At 34.2% G+C, this 16,176-nt stretch overlaps 1 protein-coding gene across 1 annotated transcript; it reads right to left on the reverse strand.

Annotated features, from left to right (window-relative positions):
- Positions 1-2,373: 2,373 nt before the first annotated feature.
- Positions 2,374-14,592, reverse strand: LOC129278091 (uncharacterized). The gene is made up of 5 exons (XM_054914308.2): positions 13,353-14,592; positions 12,882-12,997; positions 10,877-10,944; positions 6,228-6,285; positions 2,374-5,196 (listed from the first exon to the last, which is right to left on the reverse strand). Exons 1-5 carry the CDS (start codon positions 13,456-13,458, stop codon positions 5,164-5,166), a joined length of 381 nt encoding a protein of 126 aa, XP_054770283.1. The 5' UTR covers positions 13,459-14,592; the 3' UTR covers positions 2,374-5,163.
- Positions 14,593-16,176: the final 1,584 nt, after the last annotated feature.

Raw genomic sequence — 16,176 nt, forward strand, 5'->3', positions numbered from 1 at the left:
TACATACCAATCGAAAGCTTATAAGCTACTAAATACAGCAAGGTATGCTTTATGCATTTTCACCGCTTCCCAGCTGAGTATTTTGCTTAAGAATATTCCAATTATCGGGCATCGAACCATGCTTAGAAAATGGGCTTTATTGTGCTTTTCACCTGCCTCGAGACCGTGACGTCACGTTGTGTAAGAAGCGTCGTGATTCCATATGTTTGTACACAGAAAAACTGGGTGATTTTTTGCTTTCCAGATAACGCATTTCATTCTCTTCACTTCTATCACAGAGGGATATCACATATATTTTTACCCACAAGCTTGAATTTATGAAATCTACAGTTTTTTAACTAGTTTTTGCCATATTTTATTTCCTGCTTATTTGGCGCAGATTTCAATTCTATCTGCATTTAGATTATGTATAACAACTTTTCCTGACATAGCAATTTAGGCCCAATAAGAGCCAAACAAAGAAATCACAAAAAAGGTAGTGAATTGTTGTAGGTTTACAACAATTTGAACAGTGAATAATGTTTAGTGCCATTTTCATCTGAAAACGAAAAAAAAAATGGATTTATAACATGGAAATGGAAGAAAATACCCAATGCTTTTGTACACAAACCTATGGAATCACAACCCTCCTGACACAACGTGACGTCATCATTTCCAGGCGACGTGGGGGTGCTCAATCGAAGCGTACTTTGGAGGAGCAGTTTCTTTGATTCTTATTTAATACTTTTAATTATTGGAAGGAAATATATGTAATATTTTCGGTATATTTGTATTGTATGAATCATTACCTTTATTTTGATATATGACTGTTTTTACACCGGTCAGGGTCTTTAACTTCTTTCTTTTATCCAACTCATTTTTTTTCATAAAAAATAACAAAAAATAAACATATCCCATGATAGCCAATGTATTGAAAAAGTACCATAATTTTCTATGAGCGCGTATCTCAATCTTCATTACAAGTTTTTACAATCTTAAATACCAGTCAAACCAACAAAACCAATATCAGATTGATCAAAACTTGTCTAGTTATTTTGAAATGACATACCATCAATCAGACTGGTCTATTTCATTGGTGTCACTGCTAGCACATTATCTCTAGAAATTTACCTTTTCCCACCATTTTGCTTATATTTTCACAGATCTATTTATCAAAGTTTCTACTTTTACCAAAGCCCACACTGCATCAGAGTGATCTTTTTCTTAAGTACATACAAGGGTTATCATTGAAGGCACATAAATATAAGTTTTCTCTTCGATCACATTATAAGCTCTGAAATATACAACTCATAATTTACACGTGAGAAATTCTCCCATTCACTTTACAAGCTTTAGGAAACTTCAATTAATTGCGTAGTAGTTTCTTTTAAATGTTCTTACAAGGTTATTTGTTGGTTTTTTCAAAAGAAAATGAGAATTCTTGGTAACTTCCAGAATTTTAAGAAAACATTGCCACATTAAACAATCATGATCACATAAAACTTGAATTTTCATAATCAGTTCTCGTTCTGTAAAGTTGCCATCTATATTACCTTTTTATATTCTTTGTGACTTTCAGTCCACATGGCTATTTAAATAAAGTAATTCAAGCTTGATGGATAATCTGGTGGGTGTTTCATAAAAATGTTTGAAAGTTATAAGCAACATAGAATGACTGGTGACCCTTTCTTGTGGTAAATGATATACACCACATTTTCATTGGTGTTGGTTTAGTTCTTAAGAAACGATCACCAGTAGTTCTTGCAGTTGCTTGTAAGTTATGAGCAGCTTTATGTAAAACCACCCTGGATTTCAATCATTTTCAGTATTGTGATATAACATCTAAACATGGCATAAACTTTGAACAATTATGCATTCCTTTTATGAAGATTCTTGTAATTGATGCAGCTCCATATTCTTCTCTCTTAATACACACAACAGATATAGATTATCTGTATCAAAATTCAATATAAAAAGGCACCACTATTATAGTACAACAAAAATGCTGTACCACAGGACCCTTGCATGGATCATCAAAATGACACTCTTCTTTGCAAGAATCTCAAAATACTGGGCTTTAAATTGTATAAAAAGCTGTGACCAATCAGTATTGTTGCATCGTATCTCTTATATCGCAACTACAAACTTCATTATGCTATTTTTTCCTATGACAATTCAATACTTCTTGAAGATGATATATAACACATGACGTTAACCAAAGATTTTCAAAAGTAAACTGCATTCAACCACATGTAACATGTTTGCAATATGATAAAACAGAGTTTACGGTACACCATGTGGAGTGTTATAGAAACAGTGGATAGAAGAGAAAGTGGAGATTTGAGAGTAGAGTATTCTTTCTTGAAAGTAGTCCTGAAAAGGACTGTAAACCAGGAAAGATTGATGAGTTGAGAACAGCTTTAGTAGAGCTGATGAGATGCTGGCTTGAGTCGGCGAGTAGAGATGATTAGTAGAGACTCGACGTTTCAGACAGGTTGACTGTCCGTCTTCACTTTCTCGCCTATCCATTCCTTCTCTTCTTCTATCCACTGTTTCTATAACACTCCACATGGTGTACCGTAAACCACATCAGTGATTGTACATGCCACCATGCAAACCTTCAAACAACATCTGATAAAACAGAGGTATGATAACTGCATTATATTGACACTGAAAATAAACAATGAAGTCTGCTGCTGCATATCATAGAGGAATTCATAGTTTTTTCTTTAAAAGGAAATGCCTGTGTAACAACAAGATTATCATTCCACACATTGTTACACATGTTGGGTGAGTTCAAGTTTGGTGTTAGTTTTGGTGTTAAAAGCACAATTGATATTGCCTTCCCTAGCTACAACACCTAATCAAGTACATGTATGTTGGTGTTTAAGTAAGTTTTGGTAGCACAATGAAATTACCTTCCGAAGGTCAAACACCTAATCAAGTTTGGTGCACTGATACTGTATAACTTCCTAAATGACAATACTGTAGTTGCATTAGATTTTCTCGAAATAAACAATTATTATCTGAATATTCAATGACTGAAGATATCAATAACTATGCAAATAAAAATAAAACAAGAAACATTTACATTACAAAAATAACTCAACCTCGAAAGTCTTCATTGTTACCCTGTTAAATAATAAATTTTGGGGAAAAAAATGGTACTATTACTTATCTATAATACAAAATATTTCATTTGTTTTTTTTACTACTCGATATATGGGAAAGCTGCGTGCATATGTCGTCACAAGTCAAAAAATTTAAATTCTAATAACTTTTTTTAATCTTTGATGGATTTCCCTCAATCCTTCACCAATATTTCTTAATATTTTTTCTGCTATTTCTTAAAGTCTATTAGGGTGGACTTTCCCTTTAATTCTTATGAATAAAGCTTTCAAAATCATTTTGATTTAATATGCAATCCCATGATATTTTATGTACATGTAATAAATATTAACATCAAGAGCAGATTAATCTTCCAAACCAGTGAGATTTTTATGAATATTAAATTTATGAAATATTATAAATTTTTGCATCAATGTAGAGGAGCATTTTCACTTTCTTTTAACAACCATGTCGAAGAGTTTAAACTGCAAATGTAAATTTTTCCAAAATAATCAAACTTTTAGTGCATTCATCCCTCATGTTCCTTCACGTTACTTCATTCCCCAAACTGCTCAATAATTATGGTTCATTGATGAAACTTTTAATATGAACTAGACAACAGAGACAAAATATTTCAGACAGGTCCCAGACGTAGGGCTTTGGACCTCATAATTCATGTAATTTCTATAACGTGGGGGGGGGGGAAATGAATATTGGGGACGGGAATCATATTAGAATTATTGATATTGATATTGGAGTATTTCTATCACACTTGTTAACACTATACCAAACGAATCCATATGTCTCCTACACACCCTCTGATCAATATCTGTCAAGATAATCTGTTTTCAGCAATCAAATTTAATTGAAAACAGCAAAAATATATATTTACATATGGTTGTATATGAGATGGCAGGTTTCAAGGTAGATGGTTGATTGTAAAACACACACATGGCACAAGATATACAAAAGTAAGTTGGATTATATAATAATCACGCTCAAATATATCATATCAATAATAATAATAATAAATGGAATAGGAAATGTACAAGATGGAATGTGATTGGGGTTAGTAACATTCATATGTGGCACACAATTTGATGAGGGCAATGGCTGAAGTGGATGGAATTAGAATTAGATCTTTGGAATATTTGGCCAAGCACTGAATGAAGTACCCATTTTCACTCACATGTCTTGTGGAGATAAGGTATACCAATGCTAAGCAACATTTTTAACAGTTTAGAAATACAGAGTTAGATTTCCTCCAGCTATGGAAAGGCCCTTGTCCCACTTTTTTCTCCAAAGTCCATGTCTAATATCAAGGTCAACTTTAAGCTCAGCTGTATAGTCCTTTAGAGGATTTGATTTGATTTAGAGAGATTTTTGAGCATTTCATAAAGGGATTTTTAATCTGACAGTTACCATAGTAACAATCGGAAAGCCATGGTTCTCGGCCAATCAAAACCAAGGAAGGTATCAGATGACAAAGATTGATAAAACGCTCTATAGTAGTTGGACAAGAAGGAAACAGACATACATTGTAGGACATAAAACAAATTCTGAATAGAAAGAGGAATAATGAATGTGATAAAACAAACATTCTACGACCATTCAACAATGCCCATCACAGTCTTGAAAACAGATTACAAATGGATGACTCGCATAATTCTCCACAAAATAAATATCTTTTCCAATTTACAAGTACTTCATTCTTTAACAAGGCCTTGAAAAATATCATTTATACTGTACAAAATTCATCACAGGTTTTCAGATTTATATCATAAGTACAAAATATATGCCAAAATGTGAAAAACTTACAACCCCTTTTTTCAACAAAAATCAGTTTCTCATTCATGGAAGAGAAGTTATGAATGAATCTTTCAGTCTTTGAAGAGTAGCAAAGATTGATTTGTAATAATCTGAAACATGATGAACCAGAAAAATTGCAGCACGATTATTGATGGGAAGGAGAGCACGCCTAAGAAGGAGCAACTGCATCTTTAGTTTTCTTTCAATGAGTTTCAATCTCTGTCCCTTGTAGAATCCAGGGGTCCCACTAGATGAAATAGACTGGTGTCACGTCACTTCTTCAGGATCTAGGTCCTTACCCTGTATGAAAAACAATTCAAGAAAAGTGGTCACATTCAATGTCATGGAAAACGCTGTGACTAATCACATATTAACCCAGCATTCAACAACATCAGTATAAATGCTTTTGATTGTTTGATACTTGATGAAATCCCTTTGGCAGCTCATATAGCAAGCTATACTGGGATGATGAATAAAGTGAGCTACCGGAAGGAGTGTCAGAAATGCAGAAGTGCAGAAATGGTGATAGATAGACATAGCAATTTGTAAATGCAGTAAAACATGCTATGCCGACTCATGCTAAGATTGGATAATTGACTGATAAAACACAATTATTCAAAGAATAAGGTTTTTTAGCTTAAAAAAGTGAGATAAGATACAGAGAATATTGATGCAGGACCCTACTTTGCTCATCATTACAGTATGTAACACTTGATGAATTTGGAGGCACTTTACAACTGATGGGTATTTCAAGAAGCTGTTGGTAATGTTATGCACTTTACACATGACGTAGGTGTTAAGGCAACTTCACTGGAATATATAATTTAGCACGAGGGTCATCAGTCATGGGTCAAAGGTCATGTATAAAGTCATGCATAATTCATGAACAGCTTTATGAACCAGCCCTTGAGCCAGTATTCAGTTTTCAAGTATTTTTCTTAGCATTTTACTTGGCTAAGCAAAATGTTTTAACTCATATTCAGATCGCAGCTAAATATTTTACTTTATCAAGCCAAATTTAAGCAAAATACTTACTAATAACCATTGTGACGTCATAAAGTTTGAGCCAAACAACACGCTATGTATGTACATGAATCAATCTGTGCATGGAATGTATGATTGCACGTATCGCGTTTGTAAACTGCACGTAAGCCAGACTAAGTCTGGCAGAGGGCTGACTTAAATTCAAGCAAAATACTGAGAAAAAAAATGCAATTGAATGCTAAAGATGATTAAGTATTTTACTTCAGCAAAATACTGAGTAAAATACTTAAAATTCTAAGTATAAATTGAATACAGCTCCTATTCTTTATAAATAATAAAAAGTTTACCTGCTCTATTTTTGCATCCAGCATCTTGAAGAAGTCAGACTGGCTTTTAGAAACTTCCCTGAAAGAGAGAAAGAGAGTAAATTACTTATTATATTGATGGGTTTTTTTTTTTGTAGGGGTGTCGTGGCTCAGTGGATAATGTAAGTTACCAGACTTTGAGCCACAACCTATAGGGTTCAAATCCCACTGCAGCATCTGCATCCGTTGGCGAGGCATCAATCTATATTAGTAAATTGGTACCCAATCAAGATAACCATGCTACAGCTGGGGTAAAGTATACACAATCTAACACTTAGAAAGACTGTTATTTAGTGGGATATGATATCATTTTTTTATGATTATGCCCAAAAAAATTTGATAATCTTGTTGTTCAAACATTCATACTTTCTTACTTCATTTCTTCTGCACTTTCTCTCAAAAGTGATGAAACTTATACATGTACTTCCATACAGAAACAAATATTTAAAAAAATTCAATCTACTATTGAGAAAATTGACAGAAGAAGTAGAAGTACAAATGGTTAAATCAATTACTCAACTTATATGGTGGCTTAAAAATCTGGCAACCTAGATTCAAAAGCAATGTGAAGTCTTTTGGTAAGGCATTGACCTTTAATAATATTTTCAAGTCCCTTAGAGAAGATGTACAGCTGAAAGTCCTCTCAGTGCTAACAAATGAAAATTCAAGCTTTCTAAAAAGTCAGGTAAATAATAACCACTTAACTGCTTAATAGCACTTAAGGTCATACAACATTCATGTACAAAAGTATTGTACTTGAAAATTAAAAGAAGCTACAGGATACAGAATTTGTTGCCTATAAATTACGCCAAGCAATAACCCCATATAAAGTCCTTGTAAATAGAAACTTACTAATAAATAAAAAGACTTAAGTTTATGTACATTTCACACCTAAGAATTTATCTCAGCATCACTGCAATATAAAGCTTCCATTCAAACAAAGCAACGAGTGCAGTGATTATACACGTACAAAACCCTAAAATGACCAATGCTTTCCTGATTACCATTAATTCTGCTTTCTAACAAGGGCCTGGTAACAATAGCTTTGCGATTGATCATGGGACTTTATTACCAATTACTAAATGCAATCAATCATAGAAATCAGCCAAAGGTCAATCACAAATCAGACATTACAATTAATTAATCTACATGTATACTTTGTGGTCTAGTGGTTACGATTTTCGTTTTCAAATCAGAGGGACGTGGGTTCGAATCCCAGCCATGGCGTGTTTTCCTTCAGCAAGAAATTTACCCACGTTGTGCTGCACTCGACCAAGGTGCGGTGAATGGGTTCCCGGTAAGATTTATTCCTTGAATGCTTTAGCACCTACATGTACATGTATATGGTGGCTCAGCTACAGCCGGGGTAATAATATAAGATACCAAGTATTAAGCGCAGAAGAGTATATGCAATTATAGTAGCTGCGCTTTGTAAATGGACCATATTATTATTTATAATAAAAATGATGATAATATACATGTATTCTCTCTTAATTCACACAAAAAAAACAAATTATAACTATAAGCATCCAGTTAAATGTTCTACTCCTATTTTAAAACTGACTATGGTTATATAAAATACAATTTTTTATTGCATTTTCCCATAACATCTGTAGCCATCAATTGTCAACGACTAATCTCGTCTTAATCAAAGAGTAACCCAGATTGTGGTGAAGCAACTTTTCATCTAATCTTGTTTATTACCATGGCAACCAATGTAATTGGCCACTCCTATCCATCCACTTCCTCCAATAATGATAGCACTTATGAAGACATATAGTATTCAATCATCCTGAGTTTTCTATTACTATCATTGGCTGTACAGATGCATGCTATAAAAGTCAATGGCTAAATGCTCAATTTCTACAGAGGAAGGTTCAGGCCTAAGTGCCTCGCAGATATGATTGAAAAAAAAAAAATTTCCCAATCCATGATAAATTATACGCAGTATGGGAGGTAGATTGGAGTGGTATTATGTACAGTGAAAAGAGGATTAATTTTACCAGATAGAGGACTTGCACATAATTTAGAATAATGACCAACTAGATATGATAAAAGGCTATCCACCATGCCCTTCTATTTTATGGCCAACGATAATGCATAATATAACTAGAGTTGTTCAAAATGTGATTTCAAAAATATTGAACTATATCCATAGTAAAATACATTTATAAGATTTTTTGTTTGATTGTCTGTTAAAATATATGAATATAAACTCACTAAAACCCTGAGGGGTGTTTCAAAAAGATTGAAGTATGACTTAAATTCGCACTTAAATGCCTAGTTGCGTGCGGTATAAAAAGCATGACCGCATTGGTTAGATCATGGCAAATTGACGCTTACCACTGCGTATTAACCAATAAGATTGCGCATTACATGTCATATACATGTCGGAATTTAAGTGCGACTCTATTGTCATACTTAAATGAAGGTGAGTAATTGATTGTAGGATTGATATTTACCATTGGTCATACATGTACACAATAATCAATACAATCAATCAATCATAGAAATCAGTCTTACAATCAATTGCTATTAAAGCTTTGTCTTACATTGCCCAGAACATGCAACGTATTTCCTCATCTTTACGGCCGAGTTTTAATTTTCTTTACATATTTCGGAAATGAACTCTCTCTTCAAAATGAGGAATTGCTTTTTTCCCTCCCACCCATTATGTGCAAATAACTTCTCCCTTTGCCCATTGTTTTCCATGTTTCACTATCAAAAGCAAACATGTAACACTAGCTTACCCTTGTCAAGCATATACGGTATACACATAGATGAATTGTGTTCCAGACAAGGATTTTAAATATTTCAAATCTAAAGCAGCATGGATTTTAAAGTGATACTCCGGGCTAGAGATATTTATATCTAAATAAATAGAGTGGGCTGATGAAGTCACATACCCACTTTCCTTGTTTTTTTATGTTATTACATGAAATCAAAATTGTTTCATTTTTTCATCAATGTGTAAATGATGTGTCTCACTTATGACAAAATAATTTGCAGCAAGAAATAACTAATGCACTTAATCAGTTGTCAATCCAATTGTCGTAGTTCTTGGTATAAAATTATGAATAAACCTAATTTCATATAATAAAATACAAAAGAAAAAGTAAGAATATGGCATCATCAGCCCACCTAATGAATATTCATGAAGATATGCCTAGAACTGTTTCACCGGAAGAATGCAAATCTTTAAAATTCAATAACTTTGTTTATTTGTTATCCATTTTTAATCAAATTTTCAGCATTTTGCTCTGTGAATTTTAATTTATTTATTGAGATATAAATACCTTCAGCCCAGAGCATCCCTTTAAGTACTGAGTTTCTTATGTTTTTCTGACAGAATCCGAATGACATTCTAATTTTTTTCATGGGAGAGGGGGGGGGGGTTGAATGAACATTAGGATTTATAACATGAGAGGGTAGTCAAACAAATTCACAATCATTCAAGTGATATCTTTAATAGTGTGAATGGTCTCAATATAATATCATCACTCTTGTTCTAGATGTAATGGTGGAGTTTATTATAACCCAAGGTAGTGTGAATGGTGTCAATATAATATCATCACTCTTCTTCTAGATGTAATGGTGGAGTTTATTATAACCCAAGGTAGCCCTCTCATAATTTCAGACATACACTTTAATTTCACTTTATTGGCTTAATTGCATGCTCTGTTAAAGTAATGCCATTGAATGCATGGAGAAAGGGCAAAAATTTCACTATTTCTACAATTTCCACAATGGAATTGAGAGTCCAATGGTTTCATTCAAAATGAATAACTACCACGACATCCATAATATAATTGTAAATCCAAAGGATATGAATTTCACCGTGTAAAAACCCTTGACAGTAGAGACCTAGCATTTACACAGTACAGGGTAACCAGATCTAGCTACTGTAAACATAGCATACACAACCATTGTTTGTATGGTGTATACATGTTCAAACTTCTCTTGGAATGCATATGTACTTTTGAAGACAAGAGGGCTTTATAAATTCAAATCAAAACTCTCCTCATGGAAATTTCATTTGGGCAATTCCATGGATGGTAATTTTAAGCAAATTTCAATACCTTGTAATATTGCTAACTAGCGCTGATTCAATATTTGTATTTGAAGTCTTCGGCATGAAGTTACCCACATACATGATGAAATGAAAAGTAACTGATTAATATCAAAATTATCATGAGACTATTTGACAAAGGTTATCAATGTTAGAGAAAAATGATGAGGAAAAAAAATCTTTGAGAAAATATTCCTCCTTAGTGCGATATACCATAGACTTACAACCATATCAGTATATTAATCTGATATATTAACAATAGTTTATACTATTTCAGAGTTCTCCTCTTTTTTTTTTAGCACAGTCCAAAATCTTGGTTAGTAAATATTAGATACTGTACTCTTGTTACAATTTGTCCCGCAGTAATTATTAAAAAATATAGATTTTTTTTCTTTTTCTAATTGGATAATTTTCATATTAAATTGGAAGTAAAGAATGGTCTAAAAAATAGGGAAATATGACATCTTGCCGAAATAAAAACAAAATTTTACATTGCTGGATATACAAAAACATAGCAAATTTATACTGATAATTTTGTTTTAAAAAAGATATGTGTACTTACTTATTGTTATTGCATATAGGACCTGATAATGGCACATCTTTATGTTTCTTCATGCTTGAATAGTCAACCTGAAAATCAAAATGAAAAAAGAATAATATACAGTATACTGTGAATATATACCATACATATATGATTTATACATCCAGTATGTATGGTAGCTTGTTCATCATTGACAACCATTGGGTACCTCACCCCATCCCTCTTCATCTGTTTCTCTCAGAACTCCTCCCCTTTCTCTCTATAGGTCCTTTCAGATACACTTACTTGATCATCAAAATACCATAAATTTACAATATCTTCTTCAGGCCTCATAATACCCAATAGTTCTTGTAATTTTTTAAGAGTATCTATGAAAAAGCAGGGGCCGTATTCTGAACATTGTCTTTTCTCCATATTTTGTCCTTTCTCAGAGATATGACAGAATCGGTATTCTGGTGGATGTCAAAACTTTTGTCATAAAAATTGTCATAAATTTTGTCTCTTCTCTTTAGAGCGCACCAAAAAATGCATTTCTTAAATGCGCATAATCCCAGTATACAAGCAAAAGATATGACAAAATGTATGACAGGGTCTTTTAGTACCAAATATCCTGATACCCTGCCGACTAAAGCATACAATGATATTATTTAGATTAGATGGTGATATTAGTTTCACTCATCATCCATGATTATTTTCAACAAAGAAATTTCTTGCTACAATTAGTGAGGCCCTACATATTAGTTCCTCTTTTTTTCTCTTTTTTCATTTTTTTTTCTATCTCTCTTCTAAAAATAATTCACGGCTCCCTGCCTCTTTGCAATTAAGCGCATCAACATACGCGCAGTTGCACAACGCCAGCTACTTATTGAGGATACACCCCATGTGCCATCAGGCCTTCTTATTGGTTAGAAGGGCTCCCACTGGGAACTAACTGATTTGGATTGGTTTGCCTCTGAAAAGATGGGCGGGAACTTAAAGAGATATAATATCAATAATAGCTGAATTTATTAAGCGCTTTTTGCCAGAGGATACAAAGCGTTGCTATTATTACCCCAGCTTTAGTTCGAGCTACCATCACCGGCACTCAGTGCATGCAAGGAATTACTCCTGCCGGGTATCCATTCACCTCACCTGGGTCGAGTGCAGCACAGTGTGGATAAATTTCTTGCTGAAGGAAAACACGCCGTGGCTACGATTCGAACCCACAACCTTTTGTTTCAAAGGCGAGACTTGGGGAAAAGACAATATTAAGAATAACGATCTGTGATAATCATAACAGTGTAATATCTCAGAAAGAAATGACAAAATTTATGACAAAAGTTATGAGTGTTCTAGAAAACCACCTCAGGTATTTTCTTTCTGGAATATCATGAGTAATTTGTTTTCACATTGGCAAGATACCTGATCTTTTTCTGATTGGGTTTTTTTTTTTTTGGCGTGGGCTGAAAAGCAGCTTCTATCTCTGATACTTACTAGATTCATTACCTGATGATTCACCTTTTCATCTCTATTTCCTAATCCATTGCTAAACTTCCCTCTCCCTCTCCTCTCTCTCTCTCCCTCCACTAATTACCACCTCTCCCTCCTCACCTGCACGGAACCCCTTTCTCTGATTCTTACTAGACTTGCCTCCCCTCGATCCCCATGCCCCCGGACCCTCCCCCTCTCCTCATCTTCTGAGCCCTTCATCTGATTCTTACTAGACTTGTAACTTGATGATTTGTCTTTTCATCTCCATTTCCTAATGATCCATCGCTAAACATCCCTCCTTCCCTCCCCCCTCTCCCTTCCCTCATCCCCAACTTTCTCCCATCAACCCCCATGCCTCCCCTCAACCCCCCCCCCCCCCGGACCCTCCCCCTCACCTCATCCTCTGAGCCCTTCATCTGATTCTTACTAGACTTGTAGCTTCATGATGATTGGTCTTTTCATCTCCATTTCCTAATCCCTTGCTAAACTTCCCCCCATCAATCTACCCCCTCACCCCCTCCCCTCATCACCACAAGCCCCTTAATTTGATACTTACTAGACTTGTAGCTTGATGATTTGTCTGTTCATCTCCATTTCCTAATGATCCATTGCTAAACTTTCCTGTATCCCTTCTCTCAAGTGTTTTCTTGCTTGGTAGATCAGAAGCATCCCCTAAAAATAAAATGGCGAAACAAAATATTAAAGCTAATGGAATGATATATAATTGGATGTAAAACTGCAATTAAGGAACAAGGATACATGTAGCAAATTTAAAATGTTCTTTGTTATGATGCTTACATGATTTGTGTAGGAACTTTAAATATACATTCTCAAGAGTTAAACCAGATTTTAATCCTAATTATCTCAATGGCGGTGAAATATAATTTATTTCACTAGTATATTTCCTTCATTTTTACCCCCCCCCCCCCTCCAAAAAAATAAAGAGTACCAATATTAATATTTGTCACCTCACACCTACATGTACAAACTACACCTGTACATAAATGACTGAGATGCCTAAACCTACCTTTTGAATGCACAGACTTCCCGTTTTCTTTTGACTTGAGGTCTGCATTTGATGAAGTTGATGGTATCCGATCCAGCGGAGGATTTTTACCCACCGAACATCCCATCGCGACAGTCCAGATGAATAATGTCTCAAAATATTTAAAAATAAAAGTGTTTTAATGTTCTCCAATTATTACACAAGATATTTCGCTCATGCATATGGTGGTAACATTTTAGAGTTGATAGATTGCATCTGTTTGCTCTATTTTGAGTTTCCCTTTTCAGCCTCTTAAGAAACATCTCCATATCACATAATCAATGTGTATTGCTTTGCCTACTTCTCTAGCCTCATCTACTGTATTAATGTTTCATGATCTTAGTAGCAAGACACCTGGAAAAACTAGAAGCATTATAATGATTCTTCATCCAAGAGGAAATCACAAAGAAAAATGTTCTCGTTACCACAACAACATCAATAATGCATTTATAGACGAATCATCTGGAAGCATTTATGCTCCGGCGTCGATCGAAAATCATGAAAAGAAAATGTTCTCCCCCTGGCGATGACAGTACCATCAATTCTGCAATCCTGGTTGCTTGGTAAGTCATCAAAATAGCTTGCTATCCTCGATTCTCATCAATACACATTGAAGCCTCTCTCCTCCCAGGATGACAAAGATTGACCATGCATTAAAAGCAATGCTCAAATCACACATTCACATTGTACACTTGCACACAGCAAGGTTTATAATTATCATTTTGATGATGGCCTATCGTGATTAAACCAGAGATTTGTAAATGTTGACCAATCCTTGAAATAAAAAAGAAGCAAGGGCGCTGTGCAATCTCTTCTGAAACACTCTTGATTAGATTACAGATTATTAGAATGAAAATAAGTAATTGCTTTCTATAAATATCATCCTTGAATCTTAAGAGCAATATCTGTCAGTGACTTGAGATCTCATCAACCAGGTCCATTTAGCCTTTCCTAGTTCAGTGTCATCTTCTCATAACTCAATTCCTCCTCAAGCATATTGATGTTTATCCTTTGAGTTAATGAGTTCCAATCTGAAATCTCACAGCTAATGAAGGTGTTGTCATAGTAATGAATCTACTTCTTCCGCGATTTACTCCATTGCAGATACCATGATGCAACTCTCTTCTCCTCAATAATGAAGCCACTTCTTGTAGGGGTTATGGTCATTTATGAAGCCTTTGATGACATTCCATAGCTGTGATTCATGACGCAGGAGCATCTTTAAAAAAAACAGAAGAAAAGTCTTTTAATTATTTTATTTCAAAATAGATGTAGATTGAAACAGACAGACTATCAGGATGCAATAATGGTACACGCATGTGTCTTACTGCTTTCAAGGGTGTTATCAAGAAAGTTAGAACTTTTCGCAGATTTCTGACCATATTTTAGACCAAATTTGTTGAATCCTGCATTGAATACACAAGTACAGTTTTATTTTGTCTGTCATTTGGACTTGTAGCTAAACGACTTGTCAGAGGACGTAAGCACCATGTGTTAAACATAAACCCATGACCTCGGCATCATGAGTCTATACTCCTAAAACTACTACCATTTACTGTATAAAGAAAGAATACAAATTAATGGATAAAGAAATTTAAAAATATGAAATAAGATATCTGATCACAAATTATTACTCAATCAAACTCTCAAGTTGTAAATTCAGAAAAGCTTCAGCTCTTACAGCACAGAAGCCTTCATTATCCAAAACTGTAATTAAACGACGAGGCATCCTCCAGAGAAAATGCTTGCCGTCATTATAGAATCCAATCAATAAAACAACATGTCTGCATCTCTAATAAAAACGCTCCTAGGGTAGCAGCCAATAAACTCAGGTATAATAGTGTCAGACACATAAACCAAACATCAATACATTAAAGGAGTCACACTTTCCAACTAATGATCACAGACTGAATTTTTGCTCAACTTTGATAACCAAGTAGGCCTGTTTATATATTTGTCTGGATACCGGGTAATCATGCCATAAAATACCTGGTAATGATGACTCAGGTAAAGAATTATCATTTTTCTCAGCAATTAAGAAAACAAACATTTCATTATTTTCCAAGCAATCAACAGAGTGGGTGTTTTTCATTTATTTCCACCATTTACCAACATTGAGCTTTCTATAACAGAACCTGATAGAGATTCAATTCAGGTTTATTGCAAAAAAAACATGATTGGCAGTCACAGACTGAATTGTACATGTTTACCCAATGCCAATATATAAAAATAGTCAAAATTACTAGGATAAACAATGAACATACAAATTAAAATTACATATGTGCAGTTAAAAATGTAGTTAAAATGGATAAAAAATAAAATATAGATAATACAATATTGCACATGCATTACACAAATTGCAAACTTATTTACCATGGTACTTATTTAATAATCTTGTCAGACTTGGAAGAGCACTGTTCTGAAATCTTTTTGTTTTACATGGAATCTCCTTATATTTATTCATACATGTATGTCGTAAATTGAAAGCGTTTGTTTTTAGTGGAGGTAACCAATTTTGTAGAATTGATTCAATTCTAACTTTAAAGCGAAATCTGTGGTAAGTTTTACTCTTCGACTTTCAAGTGAAGTCAAATTATAGATACTTGGTTCCCAATATTATCTCGCATGCTCTTTTCTGGACAGTTTCAATAACTTTTATCTGTTTCAAAGTAAGACAAGCAGCGAATAGAGGTACACAATACTCTAGGACTGGTCTTACATACCCTATATACACTGTTAACGCATCACATTCAGGTAGATTGTAAGCTTTCAATCTTCTTAGCATACCTTTTTATTGCTCTTTTTC

The sequence above is a fragment of the Lytechinus pictus genome, chromosome 15 (genome assembly GCF_037042905.1).
Source record: "Lytechinus pictus isolate F3 Inbred chromosome 15, Lp3.0, whole genome shotgun sequence".
NCBI lineage: Eukaryota > Metazoa > Echinodermata > Echinoidea > Temnopleuroida > Toxopneustidae > Lytechinus > Lytechinus pictus.

What these genes read in the sequence shown, in the direction of transcription:
- LOC129278091 (XM_054914308.2), bottom strand. Translation starts at nt 13,458, where the DNA reads ATGGGATGTTCGGTGGGTAAAAATCCTCCGCTGGATCGGATACCATCA. An exon ending in GAAGTCTGTGCATTCAAAAG is followed by an intron (nt 12,998 to 13,352) that starts GTAGGTTTAGGC and finishes TTTTATTTTTAG; the next exon opens with GGGATGCTTCTGATCTACCA. An exon ending in CCTATATGCAATAACAATAA is followed by an intron (nt 6,286 to 10,876) that starts GTAAGTACACAT and finishes TCTCTCTTTCAG; the next exon opens with GGAAGTTTCTAAAAGCCAGT.